Genomic DNA, 22,811 nt, shown 5'->3' with positions numbered 1-22,811 from the left:
TCCTGGGTTCAAGTGATTTCTCCTGCTTCAGCCTCCGGAGTAGCTGGGACTACAGGTGCACACCACCATGCCCGGCTAATATTTGTATTTTTAGTAGAGACAGGGTTTCACCACGTTGGTCAGGCTGGTCTCAAACTCCTGACTTCAGGTGATCCACCTGCCTCAGCCTCCCAAAGTGCTGGGATTACAGGTGTGAGCCACCGTGCCCGGCCTAATGTAATATGTTAAAAACTCGTGCAAAAGAATTGCTGATGAGCAATATATAAAGACTTTAAATAAGCTGGGCATGGTGGCTTGTGCCTGTAGTCCTAGCTACTCCGGAGGCTGAAGTGGGAGGTTCAGTTGATCCTGGGAGGACGAGGCTGCGGTGAGCTAGGATGGCACCCCTGCACTCCAGCCTGGGTGACAGAGTGGACTCCATATTGAAAAAAAAAGAGGCCGGGCACGTGGCTCACGCCTGTGATCCCAGAACTTTGGGAGGCTGAGGTGGTAGGATCACCTGGGGTCAGGAGTTGGAGGCCAGACTGGCCAATATGGGGAAACCTCCTCTCTACTAAAACTACAAAAATTAGCCACGCGTGGTGGCGGGCGCCCGTAATCCCAGCTACTCGGGAGGCTGAGGCAGAAGAATCGGTTGAACCCAGGAGGCAGAGGTTGCAGTGAGCTCAGATTGCGCCATTACACTCCAGCCTGGGCGACAGAGCGGGACTCCATCTCAGAAACAAAAATATTTTAAAACATTTCTAAATGTTGATGTCTGAGTTTTTTTGGCGTCCCTATAAATTTTCTTTTCGAGGCGAGAACTTCATTGGCCTCAACCTATTCCGGGTCCCCAAGGGAATGAAACCTGAGTTTGGCCCCGCCCACAGACCAGCAGACCACGCCCGTCGATCTATCAGCCCCGCCCCCCGAGGCCAGGCCCCGCCCCCGGAACGCTAGTCCCGCGGTCGCTCTGTTCCTGCAGCCCCCCGCGCTCTCCTGCGCGTCACTTCCGGGGCGGTGGCGAGAACGAAGCTCACTTCCGCCCGCGGGGGAGCTGCGGTGGTGGCGGTGCAGGAGGCCGGGCCGGGGCGCGGAGGGACCGACGGACGCACGGGCGGGCGGGCGGCCGGGAGCCATGGAGCGCGGCCCTGGGGCCCGGGGGCGCGGGCCGAGGTGGTGAGTGCCGGGCAGGGGCGGGCGCGCCCGCGCGGGGTGGCCTCGGTCCCGGCCGCGGCCGTTTGGGGACCATGGACGGGCCGCGAGGGCCTGGCAGCCCAGTTGGACGCCCCCATTCCCCTGCAGTCCCAGGGCTGCCACGGGTCCTGAGCAAGGAGCCCGGAGCAGGGGCGGGGACCGCGGGTGAGCGTTTGTGATTGGGAAAGCCCTGTCCCCATCCATTTAGCTCTCCGACGTGGGTTGCGCTCCCACCCTCCTGCGGACGCGGCCCCTGCCTTCGGGGATCGCCCTTCCGAGCCGCGGACTCCGCTCTTTTACCCCGAAACTGCCCCCAGCCCTACAACCGCTTCGTCCTCTGGGCCCCCCGGCAGCTCCCGGGGGCCCTCCCGAGCCCCGCTTCCCAAGCAGCTCCCAGTTGCTGTTTCTCTTGTCAGGCGTCTTCCTGCCGCCTTGACTCCTGGGCAGGCTTCCTGGCCTCCGCTTGCGTCCGTTCTCCGGGATGCAGCCCTTCTCCTATGTTGTCCATCCACTGCTCGGGACTTCTCCGTGGCCCCGCCATTTCTCCCAAGATGAAGTGCAAACTCCGCAGCAGGGCTCTCGGGGGCGCGACCTCACCCGTCCCAGGCTCTCTCTTGGGACCCGTCTGCTCTTCCTCCCAGGGTCTACTCTAGCCAGGAGCCTGCTCTGTCACCTCTGAGGTTTTGCCCCTGCTTGTCCCTCTGTCCCATCCCCTGTTACCTGGCCCGTTTATCTGCCCTGTAATATGGCCGCACCTCCCCCCAGGCGGGTTTCCCACCCTGACTGGTTGAGTGAGGTGCCGTCATCGTCTCCCATATGTAGGTCATCTTCCAGTATTTTGGCTGCTTGGTTGCTTACTGGTCCTCAGAACACCTCTAGCTCGCAGAGGGGTGCCCAGTTATGTGCTTGGGAAGGGAATTGGTGGGATTCAGGGTGTCAAGGGTGTGTGCTCAGTCAGTGAAGCGTCCGGGTTTGCACTCCCCAGTCCATGTCCGTTAATGACACTAGGGAGGTTCCAGGTACCTGTGGCTGGAGAGGAGAGGAGACTAGACTTTCCCTTCCCCGTCAACGCTGGCGGACCTTGGGGATTGTTCTCCTCCTGTGCTTCCTCCCTAATTCTTTGCTGCCTACCACTTGCCCATTCCTTTAGTGAGTGGCAGGTCATGGTCTTGCTCTCATGGAGTTTCTGGTTTGGGGGTGGGGGGAGATCTGGCCGAATGTGTGAAAAATACAAGCTGTGGAAAGAGCGTATAAGGGGTCCTGTCCCAGCTTCGAGGACTCTGAGAGCGTTGTTGGCAGCGAGGTGCAAAGGGTGGTTGGGATGGGCAAGGCTATTTAGTGAGGTTGGGGAAGGGAGTTCCCAGCAGGGGAGCAGAGGCAGGAAGCAGCAATGTGGCTTGTCTTGGGAGAGCCAGGGGTGGCAGGGTGTGAGATGAGTGAGTCTGGAGAGGTTGGCCTGAGCCGGAATGCAGACCTGGCAGTCTATGGGGAGGACTTTGATCTCTATCCAGAGAATAATGGGAGGTCCCCAGGACACCCCAAGAGGGAAGTGGCACCATTGCATTTGTGTCTTGAACAATCGTTTGGCTGCTGGGGGAGAATGTCCTGGAGCAGGTTATCAGCAAGGAGGGGAGGCTGTTGCTGTGGCCCTGGTGAAAGGTGATGGAGGCGGGGACCGGGTGGTGGCTGATGGGAGACAGGCAGAGCCACTGGGCTGGTGATGGACCGGCTCAGATCCGGTGGGTGGAAGGAGGTGTCAAGGATAGCATCTTTATTTCTGGCGTGGTTAATGGGCCCCTGGCCACCTCGGTGTGCCCCTTCGTCTCTGGGGTCTCCAGGGGCCTGCTACTGCCCACTGGGCTCTCAGGACCCAGCTGCATGATGCCACCTAAACTGCAGGGCCCTCCAAGCCCCCGGCACCAGCAGGGCAGCACTGATAGGGCCTGGACCTCTTTGAGAATATGTTAAAAAGCTGACATCAACCTCAATGCTGTGGATGTTGGGCCTGATCATTCTTTTTTTTTTTTTGAGACGGAGTCTCGCTCTGTCGCCAGGGCTGGAGTGCAGTGGCCGGATCTCAGCTCACTGCAAGCTCTGCCTCCCGGGTTCCCGCCATTCTCCTGCCTCAGCCTCCCGAGTAGCTGGGACTACAGGCGCCCGCCACCTCGCCCGGCTAGATTTTTGTATTTTTTTGGTAGAGACGGGGTTTCACCGTGTTAGCCAGGATGGTCTCGATCTCCTGACCTCATGATCCGCCCGTCTCGGCCTCCCAAAGTGCTGGGATTACAGGCTTGAGCCACCGCGCCCGGCCTGGGCCTGATCATTCTTTGGGGTGGGTCTGTCCTGGGCACTGCAGGGTGCTAAGCAGCCTCCACCCAGTCCCCAGTGATGACACCCAAAACTGTCTCCAGACATTGACAGGTGTCCCCGGGGGGAAGATTTGCCTCCATCTGAGAAGCAGAACCAGCATGACAGTCCACCTCCCCCCTGAGAAGTGCTTGCATGTGAGATTTGCCTCCCGCCTGGGAGTCTGGGGGCGCTGTGATGCCATCCTTGCCCCACCCTGGCTTTCAGAGCTCTCGCCTCTCCTCCTCGTGTGCCCGTGAGGCTGGCTCACAGGCACGTGTGGGTCTCACACAGGTCCTGAGGGAGCAGGTGTGTTTCTGGGCCTCTCCTTGGTGGTGAGGGTGTCCCCACGAGCCGTGTCTGTGGCGCCTGCAGCCACCTGCGTGTCCATCTGTGTCCACATCTGCCTTTGAGCCTCATCTTCCTGGCCCCACGGTTTTCTCGTGCTGTGACCCAAAAGCCCAGCGTTCCAGGGTGTTCTGCTGCTGAAATTGAGTTGTGAGCATGTCTCCCTCCTCGCTCCTGTCTGAAGGAGAAGCGTGGTTGGTAGATAGACGCCTCAGACCTTTGTGTTTTCTTCACGTCTGTCTGTTGGCACTCCTTACACTATTGTGCTTGCTTTAGCAACTTAGCTGTTGTCGACTTAATGCGTTTCATGATGTTCTGCAGCAAGGAAGAAGGTCCGAGTTTCCACTCTGAATCAGGCGCCTTCGCTCCCCTCCCCCCTCACTTGACTTCCTGTGGGGTATGTGGTGTCTGCGCTTATAGATGAGGACACTGAGGCCTCAGGAGGGCAAGTGACTTGCCCAAGGTCACGGAACCCTAAATCAGCTCTGGAGAAGGACCCCCTGGCCCCAGCCCACCTCCCCTGCCCTCAGCAGGCCTGGCCCCAGCACAGAGAAGAGCCATTGTCGCCGCTCTCGGGGCCCTGGGAGCCTGGGATGTATCCTGCCTTTGTTTCTAGAGCCTTTGTTTGTTATATTTCCTCTGTCTCCAGACATCGCAGGCTGGTGGGGCCCGGCCCCGGTGCGCGCTCACGTAGCGGGGCCTGTTCTGGTCCCTCGTGGGTCCCTTGAGTCCGAGCTCTGTCCTTGCCTCAGCGGCCCATCACCCGTAGGGTGGCAGAGATGGGCCAGAGGAGGGAGTGGGCAGCAGTGCGGACCGAGTCCTGGTGCATGGGGTTTCCCTGGTGCTGGAGCCGGGCGTTTGGCGGGTGGGCGGGGCTGGGGTCATATCCCCTGCGTGCCTTGCATGCCCAGGCTGTGCTCACATGGCAAGAGGTGGTGATCGCCAGCTGAGGGAGGGTGGGGGCTCCTTCATCCCATGGAGAGGGGGCTGAATTGGGGTTCCCTGAGCTGTAGGGTGCAGTGCCTGACAGGCTGTGGGGAGGGCTGAGGGGATGGGATGGACAGGCCCCAGGCCCATGCCGCCCCCTGGCATGGGTGGATGCCCCGCCTCCCGGGGGTGCCCAGCTGGACCATGGCACCCTCCAAAGGACCCCACATGCCACTGTTCCCCTGCAGGGCTTCCCACGGCACGACATGGAGACCTGTGGTCGCGAGGCTCCCTGGGGCTCGGCTTGGACCGCGATGGGGCTGGGCCCTGGCCTCCTAACGGGGCTCCTGTCTGGGGCGGTAGCTGGGGGGGCGCCCTCCCCCCTGCCCGCGACTCGGAGCACCCCCACCCCTCCCTTGCTGGGCCAGGCCGGGTGGTGTTGTTGGCGGGGGCCCCGGTGGAGGCCCGGCCCGGGCGGCGCCCGCCATGAACGGGCTGTCGCTGAGTGAGCTCTGCTGCCTCTTCTGCTGCCCGCCCTGCCCCGGCCGCATCGCTGCCAAGCTCGCCTTCCTGCCGCCGGAGGCCACCTACTCCCTGGTGCCTGAACCCGAGTCGGGGCCTGGTGGGGCCGGGACCGCCCCCTTGGGGTCCCTGCGGGCCTCCTCGGGTGCACCCGGGCGCTGGAAGCTGCACCTGACGGAGCGTGCCGACTTCCAGTACAGCCAGCGTGAGCTGGACACCATCGAGGTCTTCCCCACCAAGAGCGCCCGCGGCAACCGTGTCTCCTGCATGTATGTTCGCTGCGTGCCTGGTGCCAGGTGAGCAGCTGTGGCCTTCCCGGGCTGGGTCACCCTGTTCTTGGGGCTCCCGTTTCTGCCCCGGGTGCTTGGTATGGTTGGTGGTGCCCCAGAGGGCCTAAGCCTGCCGTGAAGGGCCATCCAGCTGGCATGGGTGGTGTCCCTGGCCGGGCTGGCATCATCCCTCCAGCGATTTCCTCTCGCAGACAAGGACACCAGGCTCAGGGAGGCCATCCCCAGCTAGCATGGTTGGGCAGGCCAGGCGACTCCAGTGACCCAGCCCCTGGTGGTTGCCTGCTGGGGTGGGGCACAGGGGCCGCCCTGACCTGCGGGTACATCCGCCTTCTCGCCAGGTGGGGTTCTGACCAGATCTGAGTCCAGAGGGCGAGCCTTTACCTTCTGGCTGGGCTGGGCAGGGTCCTGGGGGAACTGGAGGAAGCAGTCCATGGTAGGGCCAGCCTGGCCGCCTGCTCCTGGCACCACCTGGGGCAGCTCCCGTGCTGGGAAGCAGACAGACCTTGCATCACGACCTCAGGGCTTGAGCAGGGTGGCAGGGCAGGAGGGGCTGCGTGAATGTGAGCAGGGATTGGGCGCATTTGCTTGTTGGGGGCAGGGGTGGGGTCCAGTTGTCCCCAACAGTGAGGGCACCATTCTGTGAGGGGAGGGCAGATAGCCCTGCCAGCAGCAGCACGGTCTTCCATGGGAAGGTCCTGAAAGGTGGGCCTGTGTGCTCCATCCCCGGGGGTCCAGGCTTTTCCAGGAGGAAAGGCTCCAGAGCAGCGAAACCTGCAGCATCCGAGCACACACTGCGAGTCTGCCCGGAGAGAGGATGTGACCAATGGTCCCAGTGTCCCGCTTCACAGATGGGAGTCCTGAGGCTCCCTGGCTGGCCTCTCTGCAGCCCAGGCTGCCTGTACCCCTGCCAGCTCTCCTGTTCTCTCCCCATGGGGAACCCTCGGAGATGGAGCTGTGCTGTCGTAGCCTCCCCTGTCCATTCGCTGGCTTCGGGCCCCCTTGGGAGGGGAGTAAACAAGGCGCTGGGCATGGCTGGCCACCGGGGTGGGCTGTCAGTACGCATCCTCCTGCCCTGCAGCTGGGCGCTGGGAATGGGGATGTGAACGGCCCTTCTCGGCCTGCCCCAGGTACACAGTCCTCTTCTCGCACGGCAACGCTGTGGACCTGGGCCAGATGAGCAGCTTCTACATTGGCCTGGGCTCCCGCCTCCATTGCAACATCTTCTCCTATGACTACTCCGGCTACGGTGCCAGCTCGGGCCGGCCGTCCGAGAGGAACCTCTATGCCGACATTGATGCCGCCTGGCAGGCCCTGCGCACCAGGTGAGGGCGGCCCTGGAGGCAGCTCAGCCTGGGCACACGCGAGAGGGGACCAGGCCGGGGGCTGGGGGGAGCGGGCTTCCCTGGGAGGAAGGTGGGCGGCCCTGCAGCAGGGGAGCCACAGGGGACGCACAGGGCCAGAGAGCTGGACAGGCGAGCTCGGGTGTGTGGGTGCTGCCTCCACATGGCCGAGGTGTGGCCAGGCGGTCCTCCCACACCCTGGCCTGTGGAGCCAGGCTCCCTGGGAGCCCCTGGCCTGAGGATGGGAAGGGGCTGAGCTTGTCACAGGGGCGTGGATGTCACCTGGCGGGAGGGTTGGGTGGTGTCTGGGGGTCTGCACATGTGGCTAGGAGCCCATCGGCTGAGGCAGCACTTGGGGCCAGGTGAGGCGAGGCTGCTGCATCCAGGTCCTGAGGCCTGGCCCATGAGGCCCTGTGGCGGTGGAGCTCTGCCGTCCCGGGGCAGGGTCAGGGTCTGGGCCAGCCTCGATTCCAGATCCAGCCCTCCTGGCTATCCAGGTCCCCAGCCCTGTGCTTGCGTGGGCTCTTCACCGGTGTTTGAACACCGCCCGGGCCGGTGCTGCTTTGGACGAGGAGACCCGGGTGGGCCTCTGGAGGCCTTTCCTGCTCGCTACCCACTGGGGCTGTCTCGTCCTGGCCCTGCCCAGCCCACTGGTCTGACCCACTGCCGCAGGGACCAGGCGCAGCTCCCAGAAGTCAGAGGCCCTGGGGAGGTGGGGGTCCTCGTTGCCTTGGCGATATCCCAGGCAGTCCCTGCTGTGGGCCTGGGAGCTGGGTACCCTGGCACCACCCTGGCTCTGGGGGCTTCCCGGCAGTGTGGGGCACTGACACCGACCACCGCTTCATGCGGCTTCCTCGGCCCCTCATATCTACTGCCCGGGGCACTGGCAGAGTCACACCTGCCATGGCCAGCTCTGAACTGTCTGCTCGGCCATCTGTCCTGCCGCTTTGTCCTGCAGAAACTTAGGCCCAGAGCTGTGAGGGGGAGGCCAGAGTGTGCCCAGGGCCTCCACTGGGGATGTGTTCTGTTGTTTGAGTGGTGACATCCACGTGGCAGCTGGGGTCTCCTGCCTGGAGCAGGTGATGGCTGGGCTGACTCAGCACACTACTGGCCATGGCTGCTAGGGAGCAGGCCAGGGAGGCTGGGGCAGAGCTGGGGCCGCAGGCACGTCAGGCAGCACCCTTTGGGGCGTGGGTGAGTGCTGAGCTGGAGTGCTGCCAGGAGACTGGGGTTCCAGGCCAGGGACAGGGACAGGCTTGCTGGTGGAGTCCGAATGCCAGGCAGACGGGATGCACACCTGCCCATGCTCCTGCCTCGCAGGAGGGCAGCTGCCTGGGAGCAGAGCCTGGAGCGTGTTGGGGGAGAGTTGTGGGGTCCCGGCATGGGCAGGGTGGTAGGTGGGTCCCGCATGATTGGGACTGGGCACGAGGAGGCCTTGGAACTAGTGCTGGATCAGCTGGGCCAGGGGCCGCACACCAGTGACCTGTGGGTGGGGGTGGCCCTGGGTGGGAGCTGATGGTGCTGAGGTGGCCGAGGACTTGTCCACTCCCAAGGGAAAGTGCTGGTGGGAGGAGGTGCTACCCCGGCAGCCGCCACCCTTGATGCTGACCTGGGTTGCACTGGCACCTCACTGGGTGTGGGGACTCTTGAGAGTCCAAAAGTGGGTGGAGACATCTGGGGACACAGCTGCCTGAATTCCTCATGGCCAAGGGGGTGGGCAAGGGCTGCAGGGAGGAAGAGTATCCCCTGTCCCGGCCAGTGCACCAGGAACGGTTTTCTAACCCGGGCAGGAAAGCGTGAAACATTCAGGATGTGGGGGGCACACAGTTCCCAGTGTGCCCCCAGGGGTGACCAGGAGGAGGAGAGGCGCCAGGGCCTCCCCTACCCCAGCCCCAGGGTCACTCCGTAGGCGGGATCCCGGCAGATCCTGGCGAGGAAACGCCACTGAATGGCAGCGCCAGGGAATGGGGCGGGGCCGCTGGCTCCGCCCACCGCTGCAGTGATTGGGGGCTGGGGGAGGCCCTCGGGACTGGTGTGGAGCGTGGGCCTGACCCACTGACTTGGCTGAGCGGAGAGACTGGAGGGTCGCATCCGGAGCTGGGCCCGGGGATGCCCGCCGGCGGGAAGGGTGCGCGCGCGTCGGAGGCCGCGGCTGACCCTGTTCCGGCGCCGCCAGGTACGGCATCAGCCCGGACAGCATCATCCTGTACGGGCAGAGCATCGGCACGGTGCCCACCGTGGACCTGGCCTCGCGCTACGAGTGCGCCGCGGTGGTGCTGCACTCGCCGCTCACCTCGGGCATGCGCGTCGCCTTCCCCGACACCAAGAAGACCTACTGCTTCGACGCCTTCCCCAAGTGAGCGGGCCGGGGCGGGGACGGGGGCGGGGCGGGGCCCGGACTGGGCGCGAGGTCTCACCCGCCCCACGCCCCTCCCGCAGCATCGAGAAGGTGTCCAAGATCACGTCGCCCGTGCTCATCATCCACGGCACGGAGGATGAGGTGATCGACTTCTCGCACGGGCTGGCCCTCTACGAGCGCTGCCCCAAGGCCGTGGAGCCGCTGTGGGTGGAGGGCGCCGGGCACAACGACATCGAGCTCTACAGCCAGTACCTGGAGCGCCTGCGCCGCTTCATCTCCCAGGAGCTGCCCAGCCAGCGCGCCTAGCGGCGGCCGGGGCCCCAACCGGCCGGACCTCAGCAATAAGGCGGCCCCCGGACCTCACCCCGCGCCGGCCCCCCAGGGGCTGCATGTGGACCCCCGGGCGGCCCAGGGGACCCCGCCCCGACCCAGGGGCTGTGGACGATGTACAGGCAACAGAGCTACGCACTCCTTTCCTTTTGGAAGCAAGAAGAAAATACGTGAAAACGGAAATTAAAGATTTAAAATTTTAGGACTGCTCTCCTTCCTTTCATGGCTCTGCTCACTCTCTCGAGGGCTCAGCGAGCTCGAAAGGGGGCCGGGGTTCCCAGGTTTCGCCCCTGAGTCCCCAGGAAAGATCGGCACGGACTCCCTTATGAGTTTTACCCTCTGCGGAAGCGGGGTGGGTCTTGGTCTAGTCCGGGGGCCCCTTAGGGAGCTGGTTGCCTGGGTGGTGATGGGTCGGGGCAGCATTTGAGCCCAGGACCCCTGCCTACCTCCTGCGGAGGCTGGTGAGCCCTGCTGGGTGGGCGCGATGAGGACGCCAGGCGTGGGGGCCCTGCTGCCATCGCGGGACCGCCCCCTCGACAGCTTCCCGTCAGTCCTACTGCAGAGAGGCCAGGACAGGGCACTCTGGGTCCTGAGGTGCCGCGCTTGACGGACCCCAGAGTTCGGGCAAGCAGGCCGCTTCCTTTGTAGATGGCGAAGCTGAGGTCCAGCAGAGGGCGGTGGCAGGTGCTTGGGCCCCAAGGGTCTCCTCTGGAAGAGAGAGCCGACCCTGGAGCTGGGGTCACGAGAAGAGTTCCTGCGATCTCTAGGGCAGAAACCCGAGGACTGGGAGGATTCGGAAACCGGTGGCCTGTCGTCCACCTTAGGATTGGGCAGGGTTCAGCCTGTGTCGCGCGCCCAGGCGGTGGCGAGGCCGGGACCCCAAGCTGCCTCCAAGTAGCTTTAGTCCACGGCTCCTTTAAGAGAGGGCGGTGCTTCAACCTGGGGGAGAGAAGGGCGCCGCGTCACCTGCGGGGCCGCAGCACTGACGGAAGCGGAAGTGGCGGCGCGCGTGCGGAAGTGGAGACGGCGGCGGTGGCTGGCGTCAGGCTGTGGACGAAGAGGCGGTCTGGGTGGTAAGTGGCGGCTGCTGGGACCCAGCCAGGGACCCGTCCGGCTCGGCCCTGCCCCTTTCCGGCCCTTCCCACGCCTCCCCTCGGCCTAGAGTTCCTCGTGGGCGCGTGGAGGCCGCCGCGGGGTCGGTGCTGCGGGGCAGCGCCCGCCGTTCCATGGGAAGAGGTGCGACAGGACTTTCGGAAGGAAACCTCGCTAGAGCAGGGAACGCCCGGGCTCCTGGCTGCCCACGGGGCCTTTGCACGGCCTGGACTTTGGGACCGCAGTGGCCTCCTTCTGTCCCCGGTCGTGCGCCGTGCCCCCCAGCGCGGCTCCCGTTTCGGAACACGTGTGACTTTCATGCCTTCCGAAGAGCCTCCCCGCATCCCGTGCCCCCTGCTCGCTGCTGCCGCTGACCCTTGGGCGTTGCGCTCGCCCAGAGCGTGTTGTCTTCTGACGCCGTCAGAACCTAAGCTCCCCGCGAGCTGGGTCTCCGCCGTGTCCTCATTGCCGCCAGAGCAAAGCAACTGCTTGCAAGAGAACAAAAGTGTGTTCAGGTGCACAGGGTAGAAAATTCAAGGAGCCTGAAAAGGTGTTTGGTGAAGACTTGATGTGTTTTTCCCAGTCCTAACCTCCAAGGCCCAGTTCTCCTCCCCTGGGGCAGAGAGAAACCCGTTTCTTACGTGTCAACAAAAAAAGTCTATGCAGGAACAACTACATGCGTTTCTGCAAAAGGTCAGTTTCTTTACTTGGGGTCCTTATACTTAATGTAGCTTGGGGGGCGCCCATACATTCAGATACAGGTGGGATTAACACGGAAACGGAGTTTTATAGCTCCGGAATTTATCCCCTTTCCTGTGGAAATTTAGGGTCTTTACTTTTATAACGAACAATGCTAACTTGACTATTCCTTGTACAAACCCTTTTTTGCCCAAGTCGGACTATTTTCTTAGGCTAAATTCCTCGGTGCAGAAGTGCTAGGGGCTTTATTTAGGCCCCTGAAGGGGTGGTACCAAATTGCCCTCCCCCACCAGCATAGAAGAGGGAGCCAGGGACACCTTGCCCAAGCTGGATTTTGTAGACCTGGTAGGCGTGAGACAGTGTTTCTCTGCAGCTTTACTTGTATTTCCTGTAAGTACAATGAAACATCGTAATGCTCCTGTCACGTCCATTTTACGTTGATGATTGTTACCACTGATAATCATTTCGAGATTGGAAAATATATTTATTATAAACGTTTGACTATTTAAAAGCCATTTATATTTTATCTTGTTGGCTTATTTTTGTGTTGGGTGGATGGTGGTGGTTTCTAGGTGCACTTTACAGATTAAGGAAATTCACCTTTTGTCTAGTAGAAGTGTTTGTTTTTTCTGTCTATTAGGTCTTTGACTTTGTGTGTATTTTATTCTATAAGCCAGGCATCTAAAATTGTTACTGGTCATTAGTTTTTTTCCCTTTACGGCTCCTGCATTTTGGTGTCATCTCAGGAATATCTGCTCCTCTGTAAGATTATAAAACATTTGAGAGTTTCTTCTAGAAATGCAGTGTTGTCCCCCCCCACCCCACCCCCGTATATTTAAATGTTTACGTCTAATTTTAGAAAGTATTCCTGGTAAGGCCGGGCGCAGTGGCTCACGCCTGTAATCCCATCGCTTTGGGAGGCTGAGGTGGGCGGATCACGAGGTCAGGAGATTGAGAACATCCTGGCTAACACGGTGGAACCCCGTCTTTACTAAAAATACAAAAAATTAGCCCGGCGTGGTGGCGGGCACCTATAGTCCCAGGTACTCGGGAGACTGAGGCAGGAGAACCCGGGAGGCACAGCTTGCAGTGAGCAGAGATCGCACCACCACACTGCAGCCTGTGTGACAGAGCGAGATTCTGTCTCAAAAAAAAAAAATCAAAAAAAAAGAAAGAAAGTATTCCTGGTAAGAAGGTAGGAAGCAAAACTTTTTTCCCCAAATTGTCTCAACTTTATTTCCCAAAAAAGCATTCTTTTCTCCACTGAAGTGGTGTCTTTATGGCAAGTGGATTCAGGTCTGTCTCTAGACTCTTATCCCAGTTTTCCAGAACCCCATTGTCCTTATGACCCACTGTCTGGAGGCCCCACCTCCCTGCATTATTTTGCACATTTCTTTTTTCTCCTGAACAGCAGGCAAGTTTATCTGCTTCTCCCAGCGTGGTGATCTTCTTTGAAAACGTTGAGATTGCTTAGACTCTTAGATTTATAGATCAAACTGAGATAAAATTCTCATCTTAAAATAGTTGACAACTTCAGCTGATCCACGTGGTACGAGTTCCACACCACACTGTGGTGAAGAGGATTTTGGAAATTTACGTATTTGGCCCCCCCCCCCCCCGTGCGGGCTGTGGATATTCCCTGTGGGCGATGCTGACCTTGGTTTCAGGCAGCCCCATTCTCAAGCTGCTGCGACCTCGGAGCCAAGGCTTTGGTAGGGCTCCCAGACACCTGCAGCGTATGCGTCTGCGTTCCCTCAGCCTGCCCCACTCACATGGGGTAAACTGAGTCTGGGCCTTCAGGCTGCAGGTTCTCAGGCCAACTTCCACCCTCGACCTCTCCCCACCATCCCCTGCTCTTGGGACCCGGAAGGACCCCCAAGAGCAGTGACAGGGAAGGCCAGTGCTCTGTTCCAGGACTCACGCTCTCCCCACCTCCCACTCGGTATGGCCCAGGGCCAGGCCACCTGGGAGCAGAGCCAACTTCCCGTTCTCCATTTTGTGTATTTTCCAGGACACACTTGTTGGAGCTCGGCAGCAGCCTTCTCCCGGGTAGGCGCCTGGGGGCTGAATCTCTGGTCCACCCTGTGTCACCCGCACCTGGTACACCCCAGGGCGGGCCCCTGGGTGCCAGAACAGACAACAGCCAGGTGACACTGTGGCCTAGGCCCAGTCTGGTTACCCAGAGCCCTGGGTGGGGTGGGGAGGCAGACCCTGCCCAGGGCCAGTGCCTGGAGCATGGTTGCTGTGGGTGTGGCAGAGGCTTGCCTGAGGTGTGGGCTAGGCCCTTCCAGTGGGTCAGGTCTGGAGCGGTGCCCAGGGCTGTGCACCCTCAGGCTGCTACCCAGGGGACCAGTGGCCTGTCAGCCCCGACTGGCACTCACGGGGTCCCAGCATGGGTGTGTGGGCGGCTGACCCAGGCTCTTATGATGCTGTGGCTGTGGTTCATCCGTCGTCCCATTAATGCCAAGCTGGTAGGACCCGCCTGGCTGACTCTGTTCTGCACGACCGGAGGGCCCACTGGCTTTCTGGAAGAGGATGGAGACCATCCCTCCTTGGGTGATTCCGTCCTCTTGACCTGTGGTGGCCGTGACCTGAGGTGGGGCCTCTGGGAGCAGGCACCTCCTCTTTCCTCCCCCATGGCGGGCACCTGCCTGTCCACCTCTGAATCCGGGTGTCAGCATCGAGGTGGGAGTGCAAGGCCGGCTTGTTAACTGGGATTCTGTCCAGCGGGCGCCCAGCCAGTGTCAGAGTGGCCCAGCACGAGCCTCTGGTCCCACTTCCCTCCTGGTTCCGGGCTCCAGCCACGGGCCACGTCGATCTTCACAACGACTCTGGGCTGCTGGGGTCACTGTCCCTGCTTCCCCACCGAGAGAAGTAACCGAGACCCTGACCAGGCCTGCGCTCCCTTGGCACTCAGCATCTCCCAGCCACGACAGCACTGGTGGCTCAGAAATAAGGTCCCGGGACAGATGTGCCCGGCCAGACAGCGAGATCTCCTGCCAGACCAGAGCCTGTTCTCTCCCCAGCACCCAGCCAGAAGCAGGGCTGGGAACAGGCACCGTGTGTGTCCATGGAGGATGAGAGCGCGACTTTGGGACCGGCCCTACCCCACAGCCTCATGGAGGGAACGAGTCCAGGCGAGGTGCTTTCTGTGAAGCCTATGGCTGTTAGCAGAGCGCCCTGAAACCCCACCACTAGGCCGGGTGTGGTGGCTCAAGCCTGTCTGTAATCCCAACATTTTGGGAGACCGAGGCAGTGGATGACCTGAGGTCAGGAGGCTGAGGCAGGATCACGAGGTCAGGAGTTTGAGACCAGCCTGACCAACATGGTGAAACCCTGTCTCTACTAAAAAAGTACAAAAATTAGCCGACATGGTGGCGGGCACCTGTAATCCCAGCTATTCGAGAGGCTTATGCAGGAGAATCGCTTGAACTCGGGGGGCGGAGGTTGCAGTGAGCTGAGATTGCACCACTGCACTCCAGCCTGGGTGACAGAGCAAGACTCCATCTTTAAAAAAACCAAAAAACAAAAAAACACTGCTTGTCCGACCCTGTTCAAGGAGGAAAGCTCTTATGGAAGTTTTTCATCTTTGGGAGGCCAAAGAAGTGGGGGCCTGCGGGGTCCGCTCCCGGTTCTGTGCAGATAAAATCCCAAGCCCTGGCCCTGCAGTCCTGCTGAAGAGGGACTGGGGGTGCAGGGGGAGGGGGATTCACACGGGAAAGGAACTGCTAGCTGGATCCTGCCCCTGCTGCCCGCCCTGTGCAGGATGGAGGCGGCCTTGGTGTCCCTGCAGCAGCTCGGAGCATGGAGGCCGTGGACCCCAGAGATGCTCCCTGCAGGACCCCACACAGGAGCTTCCTTGCAGTCGGCCAGCAGGGTGACCTCACTGTGTCCTCCGGTTGGAGGGTGGCAGCCGCTGCCTCACCTTCCCACCTGGCTGGCGGAACCTTGTCCTGTGTCCCCCAGAAGCTTGCAGCTGCCCCTGCCCCCATGCGTGGGGGCCCGCCTGGACCATGGTAAGTGATTTAACGCCGTAACACAGAAATAAACGCCGAGCGGCTTTAGGGGTTGGTGTTTTGGTCACATAATGCAACACATGCAGTCATGTAAATAAAGGCTTTATCACCAGACCACAGTGTCCTGCAGGAACGCCAGCCCCTGGGGGGCGGGGACTTTAGGATTTTGTTGACAGTCAGGATCGTTGGGAGAGATCAGGGTCACACCGTCACATACTCAAATGGGTGGCAGAGACCGCCGAGTGCATCCTCTGCAGGCCTCATGGCCATCTCCCCAACCTGTCCACTCCCTCCTGGTGTGGCCCCGGGTCCCTGCAGGCCTGCGCAGAGGTGGCTTCCACAGGTTGGCAAAAGTCATCCGTGAATCAACAGCCTGTGGATACAGGTGACAACACACGGAGAATTGAGGCCGTGACTGGGGCACAGGCTTTACTGTGAAGCTTGCTTTTCCCACCTCATCCGCAGCAGGACTGACGGTTCTGCCCGATTCTCCAGCAGCCACAGGGTCTCTGCGACCCCAGTGCTGACACTGGGGTCCAGTCTCTGTTTTTTCTGTTACCAGCAGTACAGTGTGCAGCCCTATGCACTCTTCCTTACGGATCTTTCTTTTTTTCTTTTCTTTTTTTTTTTTTTTTTTTGGAGAGAGAATCTCATTCTGTTGCCCAGGCTGGAGTGCAATGGTGCAATCTCAGCTCACTGCAAACTCCACCTCCCGGGTTCAAGCGATTCTCCTGCCTCAGCCTCCCGAGTAGCTGGGATTACAGGCGCTCACCACCATGCCCTGCTAATTTTTGTGTTTTTAGTAGAGATGGGGTTTCACCATGTTGACCAGGCTGGTCTCCAACTCCTGACCTCAGCCTCCCAAAGTGCTGGGATTACAGGTGTGAGCCACTGCACCTGGCCAGGAATCTTTTTTTTTTTTTGAGTCAGACTGTCACCCTATTACCTGGGCTGTAGTGTAGTGGTGTGATCATATGATCATGGCTCACTGCAGCCCCAACCTTCCAGGCTCAAGTGATCCTCCCACCTCAGACTTTCAATTACCTGGGGCCACAGGCACACATCACCACACTGGGCTAACTGTATTTTGTGTAGAAACGCGGTCTTGCTTTGTTGCCCAGGCTGGTCTCGAACTCCTGGCCTTAAGCGATTCTGCCACCTTGGCCTTCCAAAGTGCTGGGGTTACAGTCATGAGCCACTGTCCCTGGCCCTTAGGAGTATTTCTTGGGTGCCTTTTGGGAGTGGACTTTTAAGCAACACCAAGCAGTGCCGCAAATGTGAGCTGCTGCTGCGTTGCCATTGTCATTATTATTTTTCAGTCCAGTCACCCCGACATCCACTTTTCATGTTTGTTTAAAAATTAAGTTTCGGGCTGGGCGCGGCGGCTCAAGCCTGTAATCCCAGCACTTTGGGAGGCCGAGACCATCCTGGCTAACACGGTGAAACCCCGTCTCTACTAAAAATACAAAAACTAGCCGGGCGAGGTGGTGGGCGCCTGTAGTCCCAGCTACTCGGGAGGCTGAGGCAGGAGAATGGCGTAAACCCGGGAGGCAGAGCTTGCAGTGAGCTGAGATCTGGCCACTGCACTCCAGTCCGGGCGACAGAGCGAGACTCCGCCTCAAAAAAAAAAAAAAAAAAAAATTAAGTTTTGGGCGGGCGTGGTGGCTCACACCTGTAATCCCAGCACTTTGGGAGGCTGAGGCGGGCAGATCATGAGGTCAGCAGTTTGAGATTAGCCTGGCCAACATGGTGAAACCCTGTCTCTACTAAAAATACAAAAATTAGCCAGGTGTGGTGGCAGGTGCCTGTAATCCCAGCTACTCGGGAGGCTGAGGCAGGAGAATCGCTTGAACCCTGGAGGCGGAGGTTGCAGTGAGCTGAGACTGCCCCATTGCCCAGAGCAAGACTCTATCTCAAAAAAAAAAAAAAAAAAAAAGCTGGGCACAGTGGCACGTGTCTGTAATCCCAGCTACTCAGGAGGCTGAGGCGGGAGAATCACTTGAACCAGGGAGCAGGGAGTCAGAGGTTGCAGCAAGCCTAGGTTGTATCACTGAACTCCAGCCTGGCGACAGAGGGAGACTTTGTCTCAAAAAAAAAAAAAAAAAAAGTATTTATCTTGGGCTGGGTGTGGTGGCTCATGCGTGTAGTCCTAGCACTTTGGGAGGCCAAGGCAGGAGGATTGTTTGAGCCCAGGAGTTGGAGACCAGCGTGTGCAGCAAAAGTAAGACCTTATCTCTAGAAAATAAAATTTAAAAAAATTAGCCGGGTGTGGTGGTATGTGCACCTGTGGCCCCAGTTGCTTGGGAGGCTGAGGTGGGAGGATCACTTGAGCCCAGAAGGTAGAGGCTACAGTGAGCTATGACTGCTCCACTGCACTCCAGCCTGGGCAACAGTGAAATCTCATCTTAAAGACAATAATACAACATTTTTTATTTTGGAATAGTTTGAGATCTACAGAAGAGCTGCATGAGTGGTACCGTGAATCCCATCAACCCTTCACTGGCTTCCCTTGTGGTAACACCCTGTCAAAGCCGGTACATTTTTTTTTTGAAATGGAGTTTCACTCTGTCACACAGGCTGGAGCGCAGTGGTGTGATCTTGGCTCACTGCAACCTCCATCTCCTGGGATCAAGTGATTTTCCTGCCTCAGCTTCCTGAGTAGCTGGGATTACAGGCGCCCGCCACCACACCTGGATAATTTTTTTGTCATTTTATTTTTTATTTTATTATTTTATTTTTATTTTTATTTTTATTTTTGAGGCGGAGTCTCGCTCTGTCGCCCAGACTGGAGTGCAGTGGCCGGATCTCCGCTCACTGCAAGCTCCGCCTCCCGGGTTTATGCCATTCTCCTGCCTCAGCCTCCCGAGTAGCTGGGACTACAGGCGCCCGCCACCTCGCCCGGCTAGTTTTTTGTATTTTTTAGTAGAGACGGGGTTTCACCATGTTAGCCAGGATGGTCTCGATCTCCTGACCTCGTGATCCGCCCGTCTCGGCCTCCCAAAGTGCTGGGATTACAGGCTTGAGCCACCGCGCCCGGCCTTTTTTTGTAATTTTAGTAGAGACGGGGGTTTCACCGTGTTGGCCAGGCTGATTTCGAACTCCTGACCTCAAGTGATCCACCCGTCTGGGCCTCTCAAAGTGCTAGGATTATGAGCGTGAGTCACCGTGCCTGGCCAAAGCCAGGAAATTAACATGGACACAGCTCTGACAGTGAAACCCCGGGCTCTCTGTTCCAGCTTCCTGTTTTCCCCCAAAGTCTTTTCCTTGCCTGGTCCGGCCCCCATCCAGGGTCCCACATGGCATGTCTCTTTAGTCTCTTAAAAGTCTGTCGTGGTTCCCCAGGCTTTCCTTGTCTTTAGTAACTTTGACAGTCTTGAGGAAGCCTGCTCAGGTGTTCTGTAAAACGTCCCCTAATCGGCCGCGCACGGTGATTGGCCGGGCACGGTGGCTCACACCTCTAATCCCAGCACTTTGGGAGGCTGAGGTGGGCGGATCACCTGAAGTCAGGAGTTCAAGACCAGTGTGGTCAACATGGTGAAACCCCGTCTTTAGTAAAAATACAAAAATTAGCCGGACGTGGTGGTATATGCCTGTAATCGCAGCTGCTCGGGAAGCTGAGGCTGGAGAATTGCTTGAACCCAGGAGGGAGAGGTTGCAGTGAGCCGAGATCGTGCAACTGCACTCCAGCCTGGACCACAAGAGAGAAAGTCTATCTTAAAAAAAAAAAAAAAAAAAAAAAAAAGCTCAACATGGTGGCAGGTGCCTGTAATCCCAGCTACCCAGGAGGCTGAGACAGGAGAATCGCCGAAACCTGGGAGGCAGAGGCTGTAGTGAGCCAAGATCATGCCACTGCACTACAGCCTGGGCGACAGTGAGACTCTGTCTCAAAAAAGAAAAAAAAATCAACCAAACAAAAGTCCCCTAATCTGGGTTTGCCTGTCTTCCTGAGGTCACACTGAGGTGACAGGGTTTGAGGAAGGGCACCCCACTGGAGGCCCCTTTCGCCTCACATCCTAGCAGGGTTCGCTAAGACCCCCACGACTTCACCCACGATGTTGACCTTGGCCTCCTGGTGCAGGTTGGGGTCCCTGGGTCTCCTGGGGCCCATCGCCATCATCTCCTGTCCCTGCTCTGCTCTGTGGCAGCGAGTCACTCAGTCCAGCCCACACTGGGCAGGGGGTGGGGAGAGGTTTTATTTAGAAGATGAGTTTTCATACAGAAAAACCTAAAAATAAAAGGACAAATGGCCCGTAATCGCATTGCTTAGATACCTGTTGACGTTTAGAGGCATGTAGTAAATACACATGGTAAAAAAAAAATGTTTGAGTACTACAGAAAGTACTATTAAAACCATTACGAAGCAAAGACCTGACTGTCTTAAATCAAGAAGATGTGGCAGTTCCAGTGCACACACACACACGTCCCTACACATTACCCCTCTTCTGCTGCACCCTCGTTACTTATTATTGTTTTTATTTATTTGAGAGGGAGTCTCGCTCTGTCACCCAGGCTGGAGTGTAGTAGTACAATCTTGGCTCACTGCAACCTCCGCCTCCCCAGTTCAAGCAATTCTCTTGCCTCAGCCTCCCGAGTAGCTGGGATTACAGGCAGCCTCCCACCATGCCCGGCTAATTTTTGTGCTGTTAGTAGAGACAGGGTTTCACCATGTTGACCAGGCTGTTCTTGAACTCCTGACCTCCGGTGATACACCCGCCTTGGCCTCCCAAAGTGCTGAGATTACAGGTGTGAGCCACCACACCCAGACAATCTATCATTACTTTCAGAGACAGGATCTCACTCTGTTGCCCAGCCTGGGGTGTATCACAGCTCACTGCAGCCTTGACCTCTGGGCCACAAGCAATCCTCCTGCCTTGGCCTCCCAAAGAGCTGGGGCCACAGGCATGCAATACCATGCCTCGGTAAGTTTTGAATTTCTTTTGTGCAGACAGGGGTCTCACTATATCACGCAGGCTGGTCTTGAACTCTTGGGCTCAAGCAATCCTCCCATCTCGGCCCCCTAAAGTGTTGGGGTTACAGGCATGAGCCACTGCACCCGGCCCCGCACCCTTGTTTTTGGCCCTCACCTACCTTGGGGTATCCCTGTTGTGGGCGCACCCCAGGTTATGTAACCTCTGCCCTCATCTGTCCTCTGAAACTGTGTTCTTTGCCCTCTATGAGACAGGGCCCCAGTTCCTGGCTCCGTGGCCCCTCTGAGAGTCCCCTGTTGTCATGTTCTTCCTGCCCTGCTAGAGACCCACCCCCAGCAACACCTGGGTGCTGTCTGCCCCCGGCTGAGCTTTGCTCCATAGCCCTCAGGCTTGGGAGCTCCATCTGTGGGGCTGGGAGGAGCTGTCCCCCCGAACCTCTTGGGTGCTGTCAGGGAAAGATAGACATGATCCCCCATTTACAGGTGAGGGACAGGTTTGAAGAAAGGGGGCTGAGTTATATGTGAGCCTGGATGCCCCAAACTGTCTGCTGCCTCTTAGCTGTGAGCAGGGGCCAGCTGTTCTCAGTCCTCTCCCAGTCTTGATTTTTTCCATCTGTAAAATGGGAATAACTTTTTTTTTTTTTGAGACAGCGTCCTGCTCTGTCACCCAGGCTGGAGTGCAGTGGTACAATCACAGCTCACTGCAGCCTCGACCTCCTGGGCTCAAGCGACCCTCCCACCTTAGCTTCCCTAGTAGCTGGGACCACAAGCGTTGGGCCACTGCACCCAGCTAATTTTTTTTTTTTTTTTTTTTTTTTTTTGAGACAGTTTCTCTCTTGTCACCCAGGCTGGAGTGCAGTGGCGTGATCTTGGCTCACCGCAACCTCTGCCTCCTGGGTCCAAGCACTGTCCTGCCCCAGCCTCCTCAGTAACTGGGATTATAGGCATGCGCCACCAGGCCTAGCTAATTTTTTTTGTATTTTTAGTAGAGACGGGGTTTCTCCATGTTGGTCTCAAACTCCCGACCTCAGGTCATTGGCCTGCCTCGGCCTCCTAAAATGCTGGGATTACAGGTGTGAGCCACCATGCCTGGTCTCCAGCTAATTTTTTTTTTTGAGATGGAGTTTTTTGCTCTTGTTGCCCAGGTTGGAGTGCGATTGCTCAATCTCAACTCACTGCAACCTCCACCTCCCATATTCAAGCGATTCTCCTGCCTCAGCCTTCTGAGTAGCTGGCATTACAGGCGCCCGCCACCTGGCCTGGCTAATTTTTTTTTTTTTTTTGTATTTTTAGTAGAGACGGGATTTCAGGTTGGCCAGGCTGGTATCGAACTCTTGACCTCAGGTGATCCGCCTGCCTTGGCCTCCCAAAGTGCTGGGATTACAGGCGTGAGCACCAAGCCTGGCCTCCATCTAATTTTTTAATGTGGAGAGTCGGTTGCGGGGGAGGTCTCATGATGTTGTCCCGGCTGGTCTTGAACTCATAGCTTCAAGTGATCCTCCTACCCTGGCCTCTCAAAGTCCTGGCATTCCAGGCGTGAGCCACCACGCCCAGTGGAGAACTTACAGGGTCATAGAGAGTAAGGAAGAGAGGGCAGAGCCCGGTGCCAGGCGCTGCTGTCAGGCTGGAGGCAGGGGTTGTCCATGTTCACCGCAGGGGCCATGCGTTGCCCGAGTGTTCCTGGGGCTTAGGGGTGTGAACAGAAGCCTCATGGGTGGGGTGTGGGCTGCGTGCCCCCCACCTGGGGGCTCCTTCCTGTGGAGTGGCGGGCATGACCCCCAGATGAGGGCACTTACTCGAAAGCCTGCTAATGGCTGGAGTGGAGTCTCGCAGTTAAGGTCCTGCCTGGGACCATGTGGCCCAGGGAGGGCAGCCTGGACCCATGGCCCACCCCTGGGGACTGCTCACCCCTGCCCATCCCATCCTTAGCCTCCCAGTTGCAACTGTAAGCCCCTGGAGGGCGGGGCTGGTTGGTTCTGTTCCAAGCCCAGGAAACATCAGTGGAAGAGGCATGCTTGGGTGTAGACCCTGAGGCCTCAAGACACACCTGTCCACAAGCCAATGCACGGTCCCATGACCCTGAGGGCTGCTGGGATGGTGGGGGCCTGGGGGACCTGCCCAGGTGGCCCACCGTCCTAGAGGTTCAAAGACAACAGAGGCCCAGAAGGAGCAGGAACGCTGACCCCAGCGCCCACCGAATGGTGGGGGTGCAGAGAGGGCTCTGGAACCCAGGCCTAGGAGAGGGGCAAGTGTGTGCAGAGCACCCTGTGCACTCCCACACTCGCTGAACCTCCTCTCGGCTCCGCTCTGTCCAGCCACGTGGAGTGGGCTTACTGGGGCCCAGGGAGGGCTCAGCTGGCTTAACCATGCATGGTTGAGCCCAAACGCGGTGCGGACGACCCAGGGGACAGTGGTCAGCCTCAGGGCGTCAGCTGGGGT

At 58.8% G+C, this 22,811-nt stretch overlaps 1 protein-coding gene across 2 annotated transcripts; it reads left to right on the top strand.

The window, feature by feature from the left end:
* Positions 1–964: 964 nt before the first annotated feature.
* Positions 965–9,840, top strand: ABHD17A (abhydrolase domain containing 17A). 2 transcript variants are annotated; one of them, XM_010374880.2, is made up of 6 exons: positions 965–1,158; positions 5,046–5,615; positions 5,801–5,947; positions 6,737–6,931; positions 9,126–9,305; positions 9,389–9,840. In XM_010374880.2, the coding sequence occupies exons 2-6, from the start codon at positions 5,284–5,286 to the stop codon at positions 9,612–9,614; spliced, it is 1,080 nt and encodes a 359-aa protein (XP_010373182.1). In that variant the 5' UTR covers positions 965–1,158; positions 5,046–5,283; the 3' UTR covers positions 9,615–9,840. The 2 variants fall into 2 exon arrangements, with proteins under 2 accessions (XP_010373182.1, XP_010373181.1); XM_010374879.2 differs by lacking the exon at positions 5,801–5,947.
* The last annotated feature ends 12,971 nt before the right edge of the window (positions 9,841–22,811 follow it).

Source organism: Rhinopithecus roxellana, chromosome 8 (genome assembly GCF_007565055.1).
Source record: "Rhinopithecus roxellana isolate Shanxi Qingling chromosome 8, ASM756505v1, whole genome shotgun sequence".
Lineage (NCBI taxonomy): Eukaryota > Metazoa > Chordata > Mammalia > Primates > Cercopithecidae > Rhinopithecus > Rhinopithecus roxellana.
The sequence above is the reverse complement of the archived record's forward strand: the minus strand, read 5'-3'. Positions and strand labels throughout refer to the sequence as shown.

Excerpts from the sequence above, each read along its gene's own strand:
- ABHD17A (XM_010374880.2), top strand. The coding sequence starts at position 5,284 with ATGAACGGGCTGTCGCTGAGTGAGCTCTGCTGCCTCTTCTGCTGCCCG. Across the intron at positions 5,616-5,800 it reads CGCTGCGTGCCTGGTGCCAG|ACAAGGACACCAGGCTCAGG; the intron begins GTGAGCAGCTGT and ends TTCCTCTCGCAG. Across the intron at positions 6,932-9,125 it reads TGGCAGGCCCTGCGCACCAG|GTACGGCATCAGCCCGGACA; the intron begins GTGAGGGCGGCC and ends CGGCGCCGCCAG.